This window comes from Lemur catta, chromosome 4, assembly GCF_020740605.2.
Source record: "Lemur catta isolate mLemCat1 chromosome 4, mLemCat1.pri, whole genome shotgun sequence".
In the NCBI taxonomy this organism is placed as follows: domain Eukaryota; kingdom Metazoa; phylum Chordata; class Mammalia; order Primates; family Lemuridae; genus Lemur; species Lemur catta.
In genome coordinates this window covers 88,199,230-88,215,118 of record NC_059131.1, presented here as the reverse complement: position 1 = coordinate 88,215,118, position 15,889 = coordinate 88,199,230, and the positions used below count along the sequence as shown (strand labels likewise).

The 15,889-nt window shown below is 33.6% G+C and overlaps 1 protein-coding gene across 2 annotated transcripts in view; it reads right to left on the bottom strand.

The window, feature by feature from the left end:
* The window catches only part of NCAPG (non-SMC condensin I complex subunit G), a 33,731-nt gene that overhangs the window by 16,147 nt on the left and 1,695 nt on the right, over positions 1–15,889 (bottom strand). For both annotated transcript variants that reach the window (XM_045550444.1, XM_045550445.1), the window contains exons 3-11: positions 15,390–15,618; positions 12,693–12,838; positions 12,328–12,412; positions 11,227–11,419; positions 10,593–10,742; positions 4,647–4,787; positions 3,680–3,803; positions 2,408–2,497; positions 1,909–2,088 (exon numbers count right to left, since the gene is read on the bottom strand). In XM_045550444.1, the coding sequence (XP_045406400.1) occupies positions 1,909–2,088; positions 2,408–2,497; positions 3,680–3,803; positions 4,647–4,787; positions 10,593–10,742; positions 11,227–11,419; positions 12,328–12,412; positions 12,693–12,838; positions 15,390–15,618 (1,338 nt within the window). The remainder of the gene's footprint in view (positions 1–1,908; positions 2,089–2,407; positions 2,498–3,679; positions 3,804–4,646; positions 4,788–10,592; positions 10,743–11,226; positions 11,420–12,327; positions 12,413–12,692; positions 12,839–15,389; positions 15,619–15,889) is intronic.

The window sequence follows — 15,889 nt, the reverse complement described above, 5'->3', positions numbered from 1 at the left end:
CAAATTCATCATTACTTTCCATATCCACTGTCAGTATCTTATTCAGGCTGCTGTAACAGTCTCCCAACTATTACGCTTTTCTAAGCTTTTACCACTCTCCAATCCATTTCCTGAATAAGCCATAAGACTCATCCTAGCACTTAAAATACTTGTGGTTCACCATGATCCTTAAGTAAGATACAAAATCTATAATATTGCTTACACCAGGCCTTACATGACCTAGCTCTTAATTTTTCCCCAAATTTATCTCTTACCTCTTCCCTTCAATTCTCTAGTCACATGGACCTGAAGTTTTAAAACACAACAGGCATGCTTCAACTTCTGGACCATCACACATGTCATTACGTCTGTTTACAACATTCCCTTAATAATTCATCAAGGAGAGATAGCACAGAGTGCATTCACAAATCTAGAGCCACTGCTTGGGTTTGAATCCTGCCTCTACCATTTACTATCTGTGTGACTTTGGGGAAGTCATGTGCCCTTTATAAAATGAAAATAGTAATATTAATAGTACCAATCTCATACTGTTATAGTGAGAATCAAATGAATTCACATTTGAATTACCACAGGAATAGCATCCTGTAACTGTTAGATTATATTGTTATTTTTATTCAAATCTCAGATTAAAACATTTCTTCCTCTGGGGAAGCCAACAATGTTCTACCTGGATTAGATATCGCCCCATAAAACCTTTATACTTCCCTGACCATAGCATCTATTATGCTATGCTATAATTGTATTATAATAGATTTACAGCCCTCAAAATGACAAACACATAAATGGTCAGTCAAGTTAAAGAGATGATATTAATCGTAAGAGATCACCTTTGCTAATTTTCTAATTTTCCTAATTTGGACCTGCAGTTTGTCATTTTTCAGGTTTATATTTTCAGTTTTTGCTTTAAATTTCCTTCCCAAACTTAATAGCATATAATAATGCACAGACATTGTCAAATAAAAGAAATAAGGTACTAGCTATGAAAATAAAGTTCAGGCATACTCATTGGGAAGGTGGGGTATTAGAGTAGGGATGTCTATGGCTAGAGAGCCCAAGAACATAACATAATTCATGAAACTCTCCTATATAGTAAACTCTCCCATTCAGTATTCTCTATGAGAATACTCTAATCAGCACTTCCCAGACTAAAAGTACAATAATAAATGATGTTCACTGCAAAAGGGAAGATCCTAAAAGACTGAATTTAATATCAAATATATTAACTGATACCATCCTATCTTATTTTAATGTATCTATCATTTATGTGATATGATAGAATGGTATCAATACCATTAATGAAAAATTTCCTCATAAGAAATAATCCATTTAAGAGACTAATGTATCAAACAACTAAGTTTAAAAAAAAGACTGCTGAAAAGCTTTAAATGTTACTACATGCAGGTTTAGTATTTCATTAAAAATAACAAAGCTCCTTAGCTTTTTCTAAAAACATAATAATTAAACTTTAAAATGCACACATGATGTTATAGTTACCACAGAAATTCTTTTCCTAACAGTAGAAAGGCCATGGGTCGTCCACAAATAAGGGAAAAATGAATGCGTTTTCCTTTTTCAAACCATTCAAGACACAAAAAACAAAACGCACAAGTAAACCACTGGAAGCTAGTTTCCCTGGCAAGGAAAAGACTTCAGTTTCTAGAGATTACCATGACCAGGGAGAAAATAAAGTCCTAGCTACAATAATTAAAAGTAATTAAGGCCTTTCAAAGTCCAAAAATAGAACAGGAACAGGAAGGGAAAAGGTTTCTTTGTCATTTTAATTCGTGTTGCCTTTATAAATCCCTCCAAAGTGAATATATTCTCGTAGGTTTATGAGTTAAAGAAAATAATGTTTAGTTGAGATGATTAATATCAGCTGAGATTTAGTATGAATAAAGTTATTTATACCTTTTCTATGTGGACTTCTTTAATTTCAAGTTGTTCTGTCTCTTTCAATAGGTTTACTTTGGCATCTTCTAATGCTTTTATTTCTTCTTTTAATTCTGATGCCCGATTAAAATCTTGTACAGTAATGCAATTTTCCAAAGCTTCTTTTGCTTCAATAAGTTTAACTTTTATTTCAGCCATCTAAGGAAAGATATAAATTGTTTCAACACTAAACAAAAACTATTAATGTGAAAATCTGTAGCAAATTCAAAAGTATTATTTAATAACTCAATGACCCAGAATTTAAGCAGTCAGGCATATAAAGTTATAATTTTCCAAAAACAGATTTGTAAATCTTTCAGACTCAGTCTGATAACACTTTAGATACTCTTATAGTTGAACAATTAAACAATAATTTGACTTTGGGAGAACAATTTCAAAACTGTACAGCAAGATGAAATAATAAACTTGTACAACTCCACTACACGTAAGCCTTTCTTTAAATTTAGAAGAGACTTACCCTTAGTTCGTTCTTTCTTACATCAGCTGGATCAGCATTAACACCAACAGTAACAATGGGTGCCCGAATCTCTGAGATTATTTCTGTAACCTGAACAGTAAAGTTATAATTCAGAGTACATGCTTTTATATATCTACTCTATCAACAAATAATGCCAAAATGCTATATAAAACTCCAAGTTATTATTGAAAAATAGAAAAAAATATACAGGTAAAAATAGTACACATGCTGTTTGCTAGAAAATTTTAGGAAAAAAAGACCAAATAATACATCTGACTACAAACTGTGAAACTGTTTGAAAGGAAGGTAAATAGGCACAAAGATGTTGAAAATAAATTATCCCCCATAATGTTTTAAAAAAAAGAAAACCAATGAGATGCCATAAACTAAAATTCTCTGACTAAAATCCTTAACTCCTCCCTTCTGTAGCTCTGTGGGAGTTAAGTATAGAAAAATTCAATATCCTTTTATTCTTACTTTGGGTACACATGCATACATAATGACAGCGTAAGGATGGACTTTTCCTTTCGGAACCACTTGGATATTGGAGTTCACTGATTAGGAAAAGACTGCCTCCCAAATAAAAGTACTTAAGCAGATGCTGAATAACCAGTAACAAAGAATGTTGTATAAGGGATATATGTACATGCATGTATAAGGAGAAGTTGGAAGAGATGACCTCTGATTTAATTTGCAGCTCAAATTATATGATTTTTATGAAAAAAATGATACAGATCTGTCTTTTTTGGCTACCCCAGAAAAAGATAACCTTTTTGGAAATAATATGACAATAGGTAACATTTATTTCTGTATTTATCAATTTATGAACATTATCTTATTAAAAACTGAAAGATGGGTTTCATTACTGTTCTTATTTTGCAGACAAGTAAAAAGGCTAAATAAATTGCCCAAAGTCCCAAAGCCAGAAAGTGTCAGAGAGGATTTACATTCAGGTATGTATGACTTGGGCAAGTGCTCAAATACTCTAGTGTCCAGTATCTCACGGGAAAAACCTCATCCCACTTATCACCTCCTACCAAACCTGCTGCATTTGACTTTGATTCAATAAATAATAGGTACACTAAGAGGAAGAACACAATATTTTAAAAATATTGTGTGATAGAAATTTGGTTTTAAGAAATTTAAAAACTTGTTAGAAAGAGACAAAACTAAAAACAAAGATGAAACAAAGTTCTAAAGAAAAAATAAAACAATCTTCAATGTCATTGACCAAACCTCTTATCTTTATCAACAATGAGGAAAATTACTTACAATTTGTATTCTCTTATTATCATCTATAATGATGTGGAGTAATCTCTCAACAAGAAAAGAAACCAAGGATATTGGGGTTCTGGGTAGAGTAAGAATCTCCTGTAAAATAGCCAGCAGTTTTTTTCTGCAGTCAAAAAGAACCATTTTAATTTAAATATCATTATGACAGAACACATTTTATCTCTAACATTTTATCTACACTGCAGACTAAATTGAACTAAATTACATTTGTCTCAGTTCTTTATCACCATAGGTACAAAAAAAACCATATATAAAGACTTCAGGTCAAAATTGTGCATTCTGCAAAAAAGCAACATTCATAAACCACCCTAAAATTTAGTAAATCAACACAATAAAAATGACAAAAATACAACTGAATCAAACACTTTAGATGCTACTAGCCCTCTCTAATATAAACAATACAAATTTTTTTAGCAAAAAAAATGCAATTTTATGGATTTATTCTGAAGAAATTAAACTGGAAATATGTATATTATACATATACATATAAATAAATATATAGAGTAAAAGGAAAAGAAAAGTTTTTATAGTACTTTAGAAAGCTAGGGTAAACATATAATCATGTTGTAACAAGACTATATTTCAATACAGGAAATTAGAAGAGCAAATTTTGTTTTTGTTTTGAGACAGGATCTCTCTCTGTCACCCGGGCTAGAGTGCAGTGGGGTCATCAGAGCTCACTGCAACCTTAAACTCCTGGGCTCAAGTGATCCTCCTGCCTCAGCCTCCCCAGTAGCTGGGACTACAGACATGCGCCACCATGCCCAACTAATTTTTTTCTATTATTAGTAGAGACAGGGTCTTGCTCTTGCTCAGGCTGGTCTCAAACTCCTGACCTCAAGTGATTTTTCTGCCTCAGCCTCCCAGAATACTAGGATAACAGGCGTGAGCGATTGCGCCAGGTCTAGAAGTGCCAATTAGAACAAGTGTTAACATTTAGACATACCTTCCTCCTTCTTCATTGGTATCCAAGGACTTGATAATTAGAATTAGTTGTTGACCTATGAACTCTTTTGTCATCAAATTTCCAATATAGTAAAAATCACTTCTCTGTTCCTCATTAATAACTGGAATACTCTGGATATAACTAAAATAAGCAGAATTAATAAAGTAGAATCTGTTAAGAAACATCAGATACAAGCTGATTCCCACCATTAAGTTAGAAAAGGGTCATTTTTCAGTTCCTATTAGTCCAAATACACACATGTTTACACCACAAAATACTAATTTGGGCTGTAATTCTATGCTATTGTTGTGAACTTGAGAAATCAAAAGAATTTGAGAAATTTTATTTTCATTAATGATTCAAATTTTCCATGGGAAATTTTCAAAAGGTACATATTTATGTCTCTCAAGTTGATCGCTAATTATTTCAGTGTCACTAGTATTCTCCCAATTACAGACAGTTCCCAACTTATGATGGCTAACTTAATGATTTTTCAATTTTACCTGAGGTTTATCTGGGAATTAAATGCTTTTGACTTATGACACACAGCCCCATTGTTAAGTCCAGCAGCAGTTTTAAAATTCCAAAACCCTTGCCCCAAAATCCAATTAGTCATGAAGATCTAGTCTTCCCTCATGTCTAATTAGCTATCATTCTTTTCTTTAAAATAATAGAATAATAATAGCAATTACACAAGTAATCCATGAATGCAATGATCTCTTTCTAAAAAAAAAAAACTCAGAAAAATATGGACAATTTCAGAAATTTTTACTACCCTATCTTAGGGGTCCTACTAATATCTGCATTGTTCTTGTTTTAGGGTAGAGTCTACTAAACAAGCACCACCTTTTATTCTTACTACAGGCAACATTACCCAAAACGAAAGCCCTATACCAACTCTCACCAATTGAGTTGTATATTCAATAGCCTACCACAAAGGTTTCCCTTTTTTGTGTGGAACATAAAAAAGCTACTTAAAAGCAGAATTAAGAGTTTAAGCTAGTTGCCTTTAGGTTGGAAGTAATACGAAAAACAATTCTGGTAAAAAATGTCATTTAAAAAATGCAAACAAAAACCAAGTTATAGAAACTGCAGTATAATGTACGATAAGAATACTTTTGTCTATTATAAAGTGATAACCAAGAGTAAATAAAAGCTCATGAACCAGATCGGAGGAATAGCCTCCACTCGTACTCGCTGTCAAATTGGCACTACGTGTGACCAACACTATGGTGCTCACACGGTAGTAATATTCTCCAGGGATTAGGGGATTGGTGGGGGGGCGGGTATACTCACAACTAATGGACACAGTGAGCACTGTAGAGGGGAAGGGCATGCCACTAAACCTTGCTTGGGTGAGGCAAAGACATAAAATGTAACCAAAATGTTTGTACCCTCATGATACCCTGAAATAAAATTAAATTAAATAAATAAATAAATAAATAAATAAATAAATAAATAAATAAATAAATAAATAAATAAATAAATAAAAAAGCTCATGAACCTCTGGCCATGAGATTAGGACTTTCAAGACCACCCTCTGGGTTTCAGCAGGAAACTATGGGAAAACTACATGAGTGATAAAAATTAATAGATCCACAGAGTTACTGTTTTCTGACAGGCTAAAAAAAGTCCTTCAATTTTACTCATCTTTGAATCCTTCCCTATGTCTCCACCACAACTTTAGTACAATGCATAGCATCATGACAGAGGGTATTTTTTAAGTAAATTCAAACAGGTTAAAAATCCTCGATTGCATAAATACAACTTAAAATTGACCCAATTTTAATTACCATGAAATCTCTTCTTAACCATTTTTAAAGATATTAGGTCATTAAATATGAAATGTCCAATTTCAAATCAAAAGTGTAGTTTATTATATTTCAAACAAGAAGCAGTACAATTAATCAAAGTATCTGTCTAAACTATGGACACAGCTTTTCCATCTTAACAGTAGCTTGTTTATGCCAGCAGCAAAGAAACCTGGAGAGTAGGTGGCCATCAAATCGAGAAATGCGTTTTCTACAGCTAGTTGAGAATTGAATATTTTCTCTTGCAGGTGGTTCAAAGCCTGGAAGAAGTGGTAGTCAGTTGGTGCAAGGTCTGGTGAATATGCTGGATGACAGAGTTTCCAAGTCCAGCTTCTGTAGTTTGAGCATTGTTGTTTGTGCAACATGAGATGAGCATTGTCTTGCAAGAGGATTGGCCTGTCTCTATTGACCAATCTCAGCTGCTTAATTGCAAGCATCCTTATCATTTCATCCAACTGGTTGCAGCAGACATCTGCTGTAATCAACTGACCAGGTTTCATGAGGCTATTGTGGATAATACCAGCTCCAGACCACCAAACAGACACCATTAGTTTTTTTTGAAAAACATTCAGTTTTGGACTGTGTTTCAGTACCTCTTTATCCAATTGTTGCGCCAAACACTTGTGATTGTCAAAAAGAATCCATTTTTCATTCACCACATGTAACAATACAGTGTAGAAATGGTTTGCCTTTATGTTGTGACCGCAAAGAAAGGCAAGCTTCCAAGACAATTTCTCTTCTGACATTCATTTAGTTTATGTGGAACCCATCTATCCAGCTTCTTTACCTTGCCCATTTGTTTCAAATGGTCCAATATTGTTGGAATGGTAACGTCAACCTGCCAGTGCATAACCTATTCATGCATAGGTTGAGATGGATTCATTTCCACTACAGCTTTCAGCTCATCATTATCCACCTTGGTCTCAGGTCAACCACGTGGCTCATTTTCAACATTAAAATCACTAGAATGTAACTTCGAAAACCATCCGCATACTATGCGTTCATTAGCCACATCCTTCCCAAACACTTCATTGATATTTTGAGCTGTCTGCACTGCATTCACAACAGAACTCATATTCGAAAATAACAAAAATTTTTGACTTATCCATGGTTTCACAAAAACTGCTCTAAGAAATCATTTAAAAGATAATCACAAGCCAAACCATGCATTTGAAAGACTAAGGATGTACAATAAAAATAAAACAAGAAGTGTTAAAGTGAAATGTCAGAGATATCAGCTGTCAAATTCAATACTGAAGGAAATCAGATATTTCATACTTAATAACCTAATATTTATAATTAAGAGACCACTCAAGAAAGTCTTTTTTTAATGCTCTAAAAATTTATATTTAAGACAGCTTTCTAAATATTTTATTGGTGTCCCTTTTACTTACTCTAATTTGATAAACCTCATTTAATATCCCTGATCTCTCTAAGAGAACATCTCAGTTAACAAGAAATTGTTTCATATCAGAATTCTTAGTCACTGAATCTCCTGCCTGAAATATACAAGATGCCTGAAAATGTATTTCTTGGATTATCAGGAAACAATTTTTCAGTTTAATTTTATTTCTGTACCCGAGTAAACTAATCCTAACAAATGATGCTACTCCCCCACCCCCCAAAAAAATCATTCTTTTCTTGAGTAATCTTTCAACATCCATTAAAATAAGATTTTTAAAATTTCCCTGCTGGGTATGGTGGCTCACGTCTGTAATCTCAGTACTTTGGGAGGTCAAGGTGAGAGGATCGGCCAGGCGCAGTGGCACATGCCTGCAATCCTAGCACTCTGGGAGGCCGAAGCGGGTTGATCGTTTGAGCTCAGGAGCTCGAGACCAGCCTGAGCAAGAGCGAGACCCTGTCTCTACTAAAAAAAATAGAAAGAAATTATCTGGACAACTAAAAATATATATATAAAAAATTAGCCGGGCATGGTGGCGCATGCCTGTGGTCCCAGCTACTGGGGAGGCTGAGGCAGTAGGATTGCTTGAGCCCAGGAGTTTGAGGTTACTGTGAGCTAGGGTGATGCCACAGCACTCTAGCCCAGGCAACAGAGTGAGACTCTGTCTAAAAAAAATAGGTGAGAGGATCACTTAAGGCTAACAGTTCCAGACCAGCCTGGACAACATAGCAAGACCCCATCTCTAACAAAAAAATAATTAGCTCAGTGTGGTGGTGTGTGCCTGTAAATCCTAGCTATTCAGGAAGCTAAGGCAGGAGGATCACTTGAGCTCAAGAGTTTGAGGTTGCAGTGAGCTACGATCGCACCACTGCACTCCAGCCTGGGTGACAGAGCAGGACTCCACCTCTTAAAAAATAAATAAATAAATAAAAGAAAATACAATAAAATGAAATTTTCTTCTTTATAAGTGAACAAGTTGATTAGGTTAAAATTACTTATTTCAAAGCTCATAGACTAAGTATGACAAAAAAAATGTTAAGAATCTCTGACCTCTTAGAGAGGAATCAAGCTCTTTATATGTCAATTAATGGATTTCTGAAGTATTCCTTGAGAACTTCTCCCGCTTTGTGCCATTTAAATATTAACATTGCCTCATATTTTCTTATATTTTTACTATCCTCTACAAGCCTCTTTTATATTAATACATATTATTAAACTTTGCCTCAAATTCCTACCTTTTGGAAACATTTCAACATGGCCCAAACAGCACTGTAATGAACTAATTAAACAGCCTGAAATAATTGCCATTAAAATACTTATTAGATTCACACATGCTCTTCATGATGTTAATATGGGCTGAAGCTATAGTTTCCATATTGGCTCACATTTGGGGTATTTATCCTAGATTCGGGATTTTGCATGGGAAATTCAAAGGTATTCATAGCTTTCCTCCCTAACTTATATGTGGGACCATTATAGCAGAAAACTGTATGTCAAACAAAGAGAATCCAGGCACATAATTCATATTATATAGAAGCTCTTTTAAAAAATGCTTCAAAAGCATAAAGTTAAAAATCTACACATTAATATCAAAATACATATATCCTTTGGCCCAGCAATTCCAATTCTGGGAATTAACCCTACAAAGTCCCAAATGTATAGGGAAGTTTAACACACCTCTGTTTTCATCAGTGAAAACTGGAAATACCCTAAATGTCCATCAACAGAGGAATAAATTGTTACCACCATACTATGGAATGATATGCTGTTAATACTGTAATAGATTTACATCCACTAACACATAATGATCTCAACAGTATACTTGGAAAGAAAGATAAAACATGCAGAACATGCTATATTTTTAAAGAAACCTATGTATATATTTCAAAAATATATGTAAGTACAGAAAAAAAGTTTGCATATAAACCCTAATTTAGTTAAAAGGGAGAATTACACATTTTATTCTATATATTTCTGTATTTGAATTTTGACAAGATGCATTCACGTTTTATTTGCATAATTTTAAAGTGAAATTACAGTTATAGTAATTAAAATAAAAAAGTATACTCTAAAAAAATTTTAAAACAGTAAGTTTTAAATTAATGAAACTGCCACAAAGGTCCACCCTGTCAGTTGGAAAACTATGGCCCATGCACCAGATCTGGTCTGTTTTATACAGCTTGCAAGCTAAGAATAATTTTTATGTTTTTAAATAATCATAAAAATTTTTTAAATCAAAAAAAGTGTTTCATTACACATAAATATATCATAAAGTTCAAATTTTAATGTCCATAAGTTGATAAAAGTTTCATTGGAAAACAGCCACATACATTCATGTACATTATCTTCACCTGCTTTTATAATACCACAGCAGATTTGAATCATTGTAACAAAGATGGGTATGGCCCACAGATCCTAAGATATTTATTATCTGGTACTTAACAGAAAGAGTTAGCAACAAATTTCAAAAAGTAACACGTCACTATCAACTTTATGGAGAAATGTTCATAATCATGTCTTAACAGTTTTGAGGAAATGATCCTAAAAATACTTTCAGTATACTGACCAGCACAGGATATTCTTTCAAAGACTCAACACATATACCTATTTATCCCTCCATGTCCAAAAAAGGGATTTTTAACTTATTCCCAATTAAGCGTGACTTTGAGGAAGGGGTTTGGGAGGCTCACACAGCAACACAAGCACAGTCCAAACTGAAAGAAAAAATTTTACCTCAGTAAATACTCTGCATATACTGCAGGCTCTGGCAAAATCTGCTCTAAAAATTCTTCACCTTCATCTCCTTTTGATTTCAAATATTCACAAAGGACACACCAATACAAAGCCATTTCAGGAGTTAATGTTTCCACTGGAATCAATTTCCTTCATGTAAAAGGAAGAGAAAAAAAAAAAGCATGATCTTTATATCCAGTTAAAAGATTGCACTGAGTACAAAAATGGGAATGTGAGGCAAATTTGCTTTATAACCTCCATCCTTTTAATTACAAAGTTATTAACTTACCCACACAAAAATGAAGAAATTTAGCACAAAAAAAAGAATCAAATGAGCAAACATACACTAGGGGTGTATGTTGTTGGATTTTCTCATGGTAGGCTAATGGAAAAATCAAAGTAATAAAATGACGGGGGGAAAAAAAACACAGCTAAAGTAGATAGTGTATGATAAAGTAATGAGTTTTTATACCAGAGGAAAAAAGAAGAGAAGGATATTCATCAGAGTAAAGCAAACAAAAGAGGAGCAGATAAAAGGTATTAATACAATCAGAAGTTACTGGGCAGGAAAAAACTAATTTTAATTGCAAAAGCTCACCAATATCATATTTCAAATAATGAATCTGTTATGTACCTGCCATCGTTGTTTTTACAGATTCCCACCAATTCATTGAGAGGAGTCACTGAAAATAAGGCATTGAGAACAGAGACTGCCACTTCAGAAGAATTTTCCACATCCAATCTATGAAGCAACTCTAAGATACTTCCTTCAGAGAAACGTAGCCAGCCTTGCAGAAGATGCTTCTGCACTGCTTGTTTCACAGCATCTGTTGAGTCATTTGAAATATAGGTGAACAAATGCTCCCTCTAGCTTCCAATTCCTGTATTTTGTCTGTTTTAATTAATATAAAGTCAATATTTACAATGCAAATAAGATTTAAAGGTACAACAAAGCATACTGAAGAAAAAAGTATTATATTAATACAGTGATACTGCAAAAGTCACTGTGATGTTCATTTCCAAATAAAAATTGAAAAGTTTCAGCACCAAACCCAAACACTACCACATATATAATACCTATTATTTTACTTGTTGCCTGACTTCATCTATTACATATGACTGCTATTTGCAGTAGTGAATCATACAGGCATTCATCACTGAACAAACCTTATTCTTAGCTTTTAAGGTCTTTGTCCTTTGACAATGTTTTCAAACTCAAGTTGGTTTTCTTGCTACAGCACAATAAAGCCATCTTGGCCTTCTCATGGGAATTGGAAATTTTAAACATATCATTCCTGTAAGTAGATTCTCTAACAGACAGGGAAAAAAAACTTAGGAAAATTATACTGGTCTGACCATTCCTAATTGTTATTTCTGATGCACAGAATACATTCATATCAAGGTATACAGAGAGGGGATAGTATTTTTTTAAAGGAAGAAAGAGGGCCAAAAAAGACATCTTGTCCTACTTCTAACATGAATTAGCTCTAAAGACTTAAGTATAGTTCCTCCATCTATAAAACACAGGAATGTTGAAAGAAATAAGCTCATTCCTCCAAAATACTAAGATCTGTAAACATAGAAAATGTTTTTTACATAACACACCAAGATAAATTTTACCAGGTTTATGGGAATGACAGGCTTACATAACCTAATTTATGACACGTTTCCTAAACCTTATTAAGTCTGACCTCAAAATCTACTGAAATTTTATGTATAAAAATGTATACCTTACCTGATCTGTCATTAAGACCTTGTTGAAGGAGCATTACTCTTTGAGCAATAGACATAGCTCTCATATGAACCTTTTCAGCTAAAACCTTAAAAAGATAATAAAAAGATGGTCATTAAATTCAATAATTTATAGATTAGATAACTTGTAACATCGCCATCATAGAAAATCACCCATAATCTCCAAAAAAAATTAATATCTGGTAACACATTTAATACAGTAAGATTCTACCTAAATTACCTATACTCTCCATAAAAAAAATCTCAATTGGAGAAATTACTATGCACCAAGTATTTTCAAAACCACATTAAGAAAATGGCTTCTTGTCCTTTGAGGATATGTCTACACAAGACATTAGACTTATTTACCTGATAAGCCAGCTTTCTGACAGCCTCTTTTACATCCTTGGTTCGACCTACAATTTTTGGCAAAGTCTTTGCTGATGGTGCAATACATGATAACACTGCTCGCCTAACTTCTGGATTTGGATCATTTTCAATCAAAGCAGCATATGCTAAAAATAAAGCAGTATAGTTTAATACTAAAGAAATTATTTAGCTATAGTCATAAAATAGCTCACATTTTGATATTTTAAAATGTCTTTAAAATGATAAACACACGATTTTTTAGTCTTACACATTTAATTTTAGTTGAAAATTTTTTCCTGCAACTTCTCTTCTAAGGAAAGAATGAGAAATTAGTCAATAGACTGGGCCTGAAAGATAAAACTGAAAACAAATAGCCCTAAAAGTCATGGAAAATCCATAGTTAAGACTGTTATCTTCACTATTCCTCAATATTTAGGAGAAAGTTTAATACAGCAGGCAGTTAAGGGACCATTGTTTTGATTTTTTAATGAGTCCTAGAAAGAAAAAACTTCAGTTTTACTCATTGAAACAAAACCCATTACTTGTATTTAAATATATTTATTCATCTGTACTTCTTACATCTTCCCCAGCTTTATTATCCAGAACATGTTGACTATCAAATATCTGTTTATTACACAATATAATGTGTATGACTTAACACCAAAAAACACCAACTACTACAAGTTATCAAAAGTGATTATAAAACCAGTAACAACTGTGGCAAGTGCCCACAGTCACAGCTACTCAGGAGGCTGAGGCACAAGGATCATTGAAGCCCAGGTGTTCAAGGCCAGCCCAGGCAACAGAGCAAGACCCTGTCTCTTAAAAAACAACAAACTGGTAACAAAGAGAACAATGAAATAGAAGAGTACCCAAACTATACCTAGGCATATATGGAAAAGAGAAATATGACTATTTTTATGACCCTAGAGGTAGAGAAAGATTTCTTAAGAGATAAAAAGTATAAATCATAATGCCAGAGATTTATGTTTGAGATTAGAATTTCTGTTCAACAAAAAATACCCCAAAGAGAATGAAACAATGAGCCACCTAAAGTAGGAAGAGATCTATAATCGATATAACCCAAGGGTTTCTTTTCAGAATGTGTAAAGAATGACAATAAATCAGTAAAAAATCGATTTTTAATAAAAAAAAAACCCAATAGAAAAATGGGCAAAATACATTGTAACACATTAGGTAGGGATGAGGGCATGCAGATGGCAGGGCAGGCGATAGGGGATGTGGTCAAGGGCCGAGGACCAATAAAGAGAAAAGAAACTGCAACAGCAAGAACTTGAGGTTAGGGACTTTTCCTGACCAGAAGCATGCGCAGAACCGAGGAGGTAACCTTTCCCTCATTAACATAGTAAAACTTACACCCCCTAGCACCATGACAGTTCCAGAGCCAGTCATACAAGGACAGAAAATGGGAGGGTACATGATTCCAGGAATCTCTATCCATTTCCCCAAAAATAGATGAATATTTCACCCCAAGCTTGACATATTATTAGGGATTACCATAAAGGACAGACCCTAACCCTGGGATGATGCTGTTCCTTATTGGAGCAGTCCCCACTCTCTACTGAACTTAAAAGAGTGTACTATAGTTTCTAAACTGTCTTTAAACTGAAGGTCATCTCCACTCACGGGGACAGACCTGTTCCTCTTTGGGGACTTACTTCACTTTGCAATAAAAGCTACTTGTGTGGAAGTGCTTTGTGTCTGTCAGTACTCAGTCCCACCAGCCCTGCTTGCGATTCTACCAAGCAAGGAGCCAAAGAACCAGGACAACTCTCCTTAATCATACCTGACATAACATATACAATATAATTAATAAGCAAAGTATATAAAATATAATTAGATGCTAAATATGTGAAAAGATGTGTAACAATGACATATACCATATATACCAACACCTTTTAAAAATCTGATAATACTAAACACTAGAAAGGATAAGGAACAATGAAACTTTTATGCCATTGTTATCGAGAATATTAACTGATAAATCGTTTTGTGGCAAACTTGCATTTTATCTAATAAAGCTGAACCTGCACACTGTATATCCCAACAAATCCACCCCTAGAAAAATTCTTTAACCTTCTTAGACTAGAAGCCATGTCTAAGAAAGTTCATAACAACACTGTTTTTAAGAGCAGATGAATGGGAAACAACTACAGGGTCCACTGACATTAGAAATAATAAACTGTTACACTCATACAACAGAATGCTATAACACAATTAAAAAAATAAATGTATCAACGTGGGTTTACCTTAGAATAGAAATAATTTTGAGGAAAAAAAAAAATCACAGAAAAATAAAGTATGATTCACACAAAATAACAGGAAAAATTTAACATTAAGATGAATATGTGATTAAGTAAATATTAACACATAATTTAATTAAAATCTTTAAAGAAATTTTTAAAAGAATAATTAACTCAAAGCTCAAAGTTCAGATAACAGCTACTACCTCTGAGGGAGAAGGATGCAACTGGGGTGGGATACAATCAGATTTCAAAGGCACTAAATTTTCTTTTTTTTAAGTTGGGTGGTTGGGCAGTTGCTACTTGGTTTTTATTTTTATTTGAATCATATATTCATTACCTATACTCTTCCATAGTTCATTATAAAAATTCAACTACTGAGAATTTAACAAAATCAACAAAACTGAAAAAAGATTTAGGAAACTACACATACCATCAACCACCAGGCATTCATCATCCTTGGGATCCTGAAGTCGTGAAAGCGCCAGAACTGCCTGTATTCTCACATTTGAAATCTTATCTTTCAATCTAATAAGCATGGCTTCATTAATTTTATCAAACACATCATCATCAATCTGGGCATTTTCTGGCATACTTCCCAAAAGCTTATTTATGAGCTGACACACTCTAAATCTCACTGCATGGCTGTTTGCTTCATGAGACTAAAACAGACACAAATGAAAATTCATTCACAGTTACATACCATTCCTTAATAGTGAATACTAATCGAACTCTGTATGTTCAGAACTCAAGAAGTTAGAACAGTAATTTATTACCTGAAGAGATACTATAATGCTACCTTGGTCCGTATGTATACTGAATATGTAATTTATACAATCTCAAAATAAACAGTCTGAAAGAAGTATTTGCTAAGTTACAAAAGTATATTCCTCTTTGTAGGAACTTCTAAAATAAAGAACTCATTTAAAACAA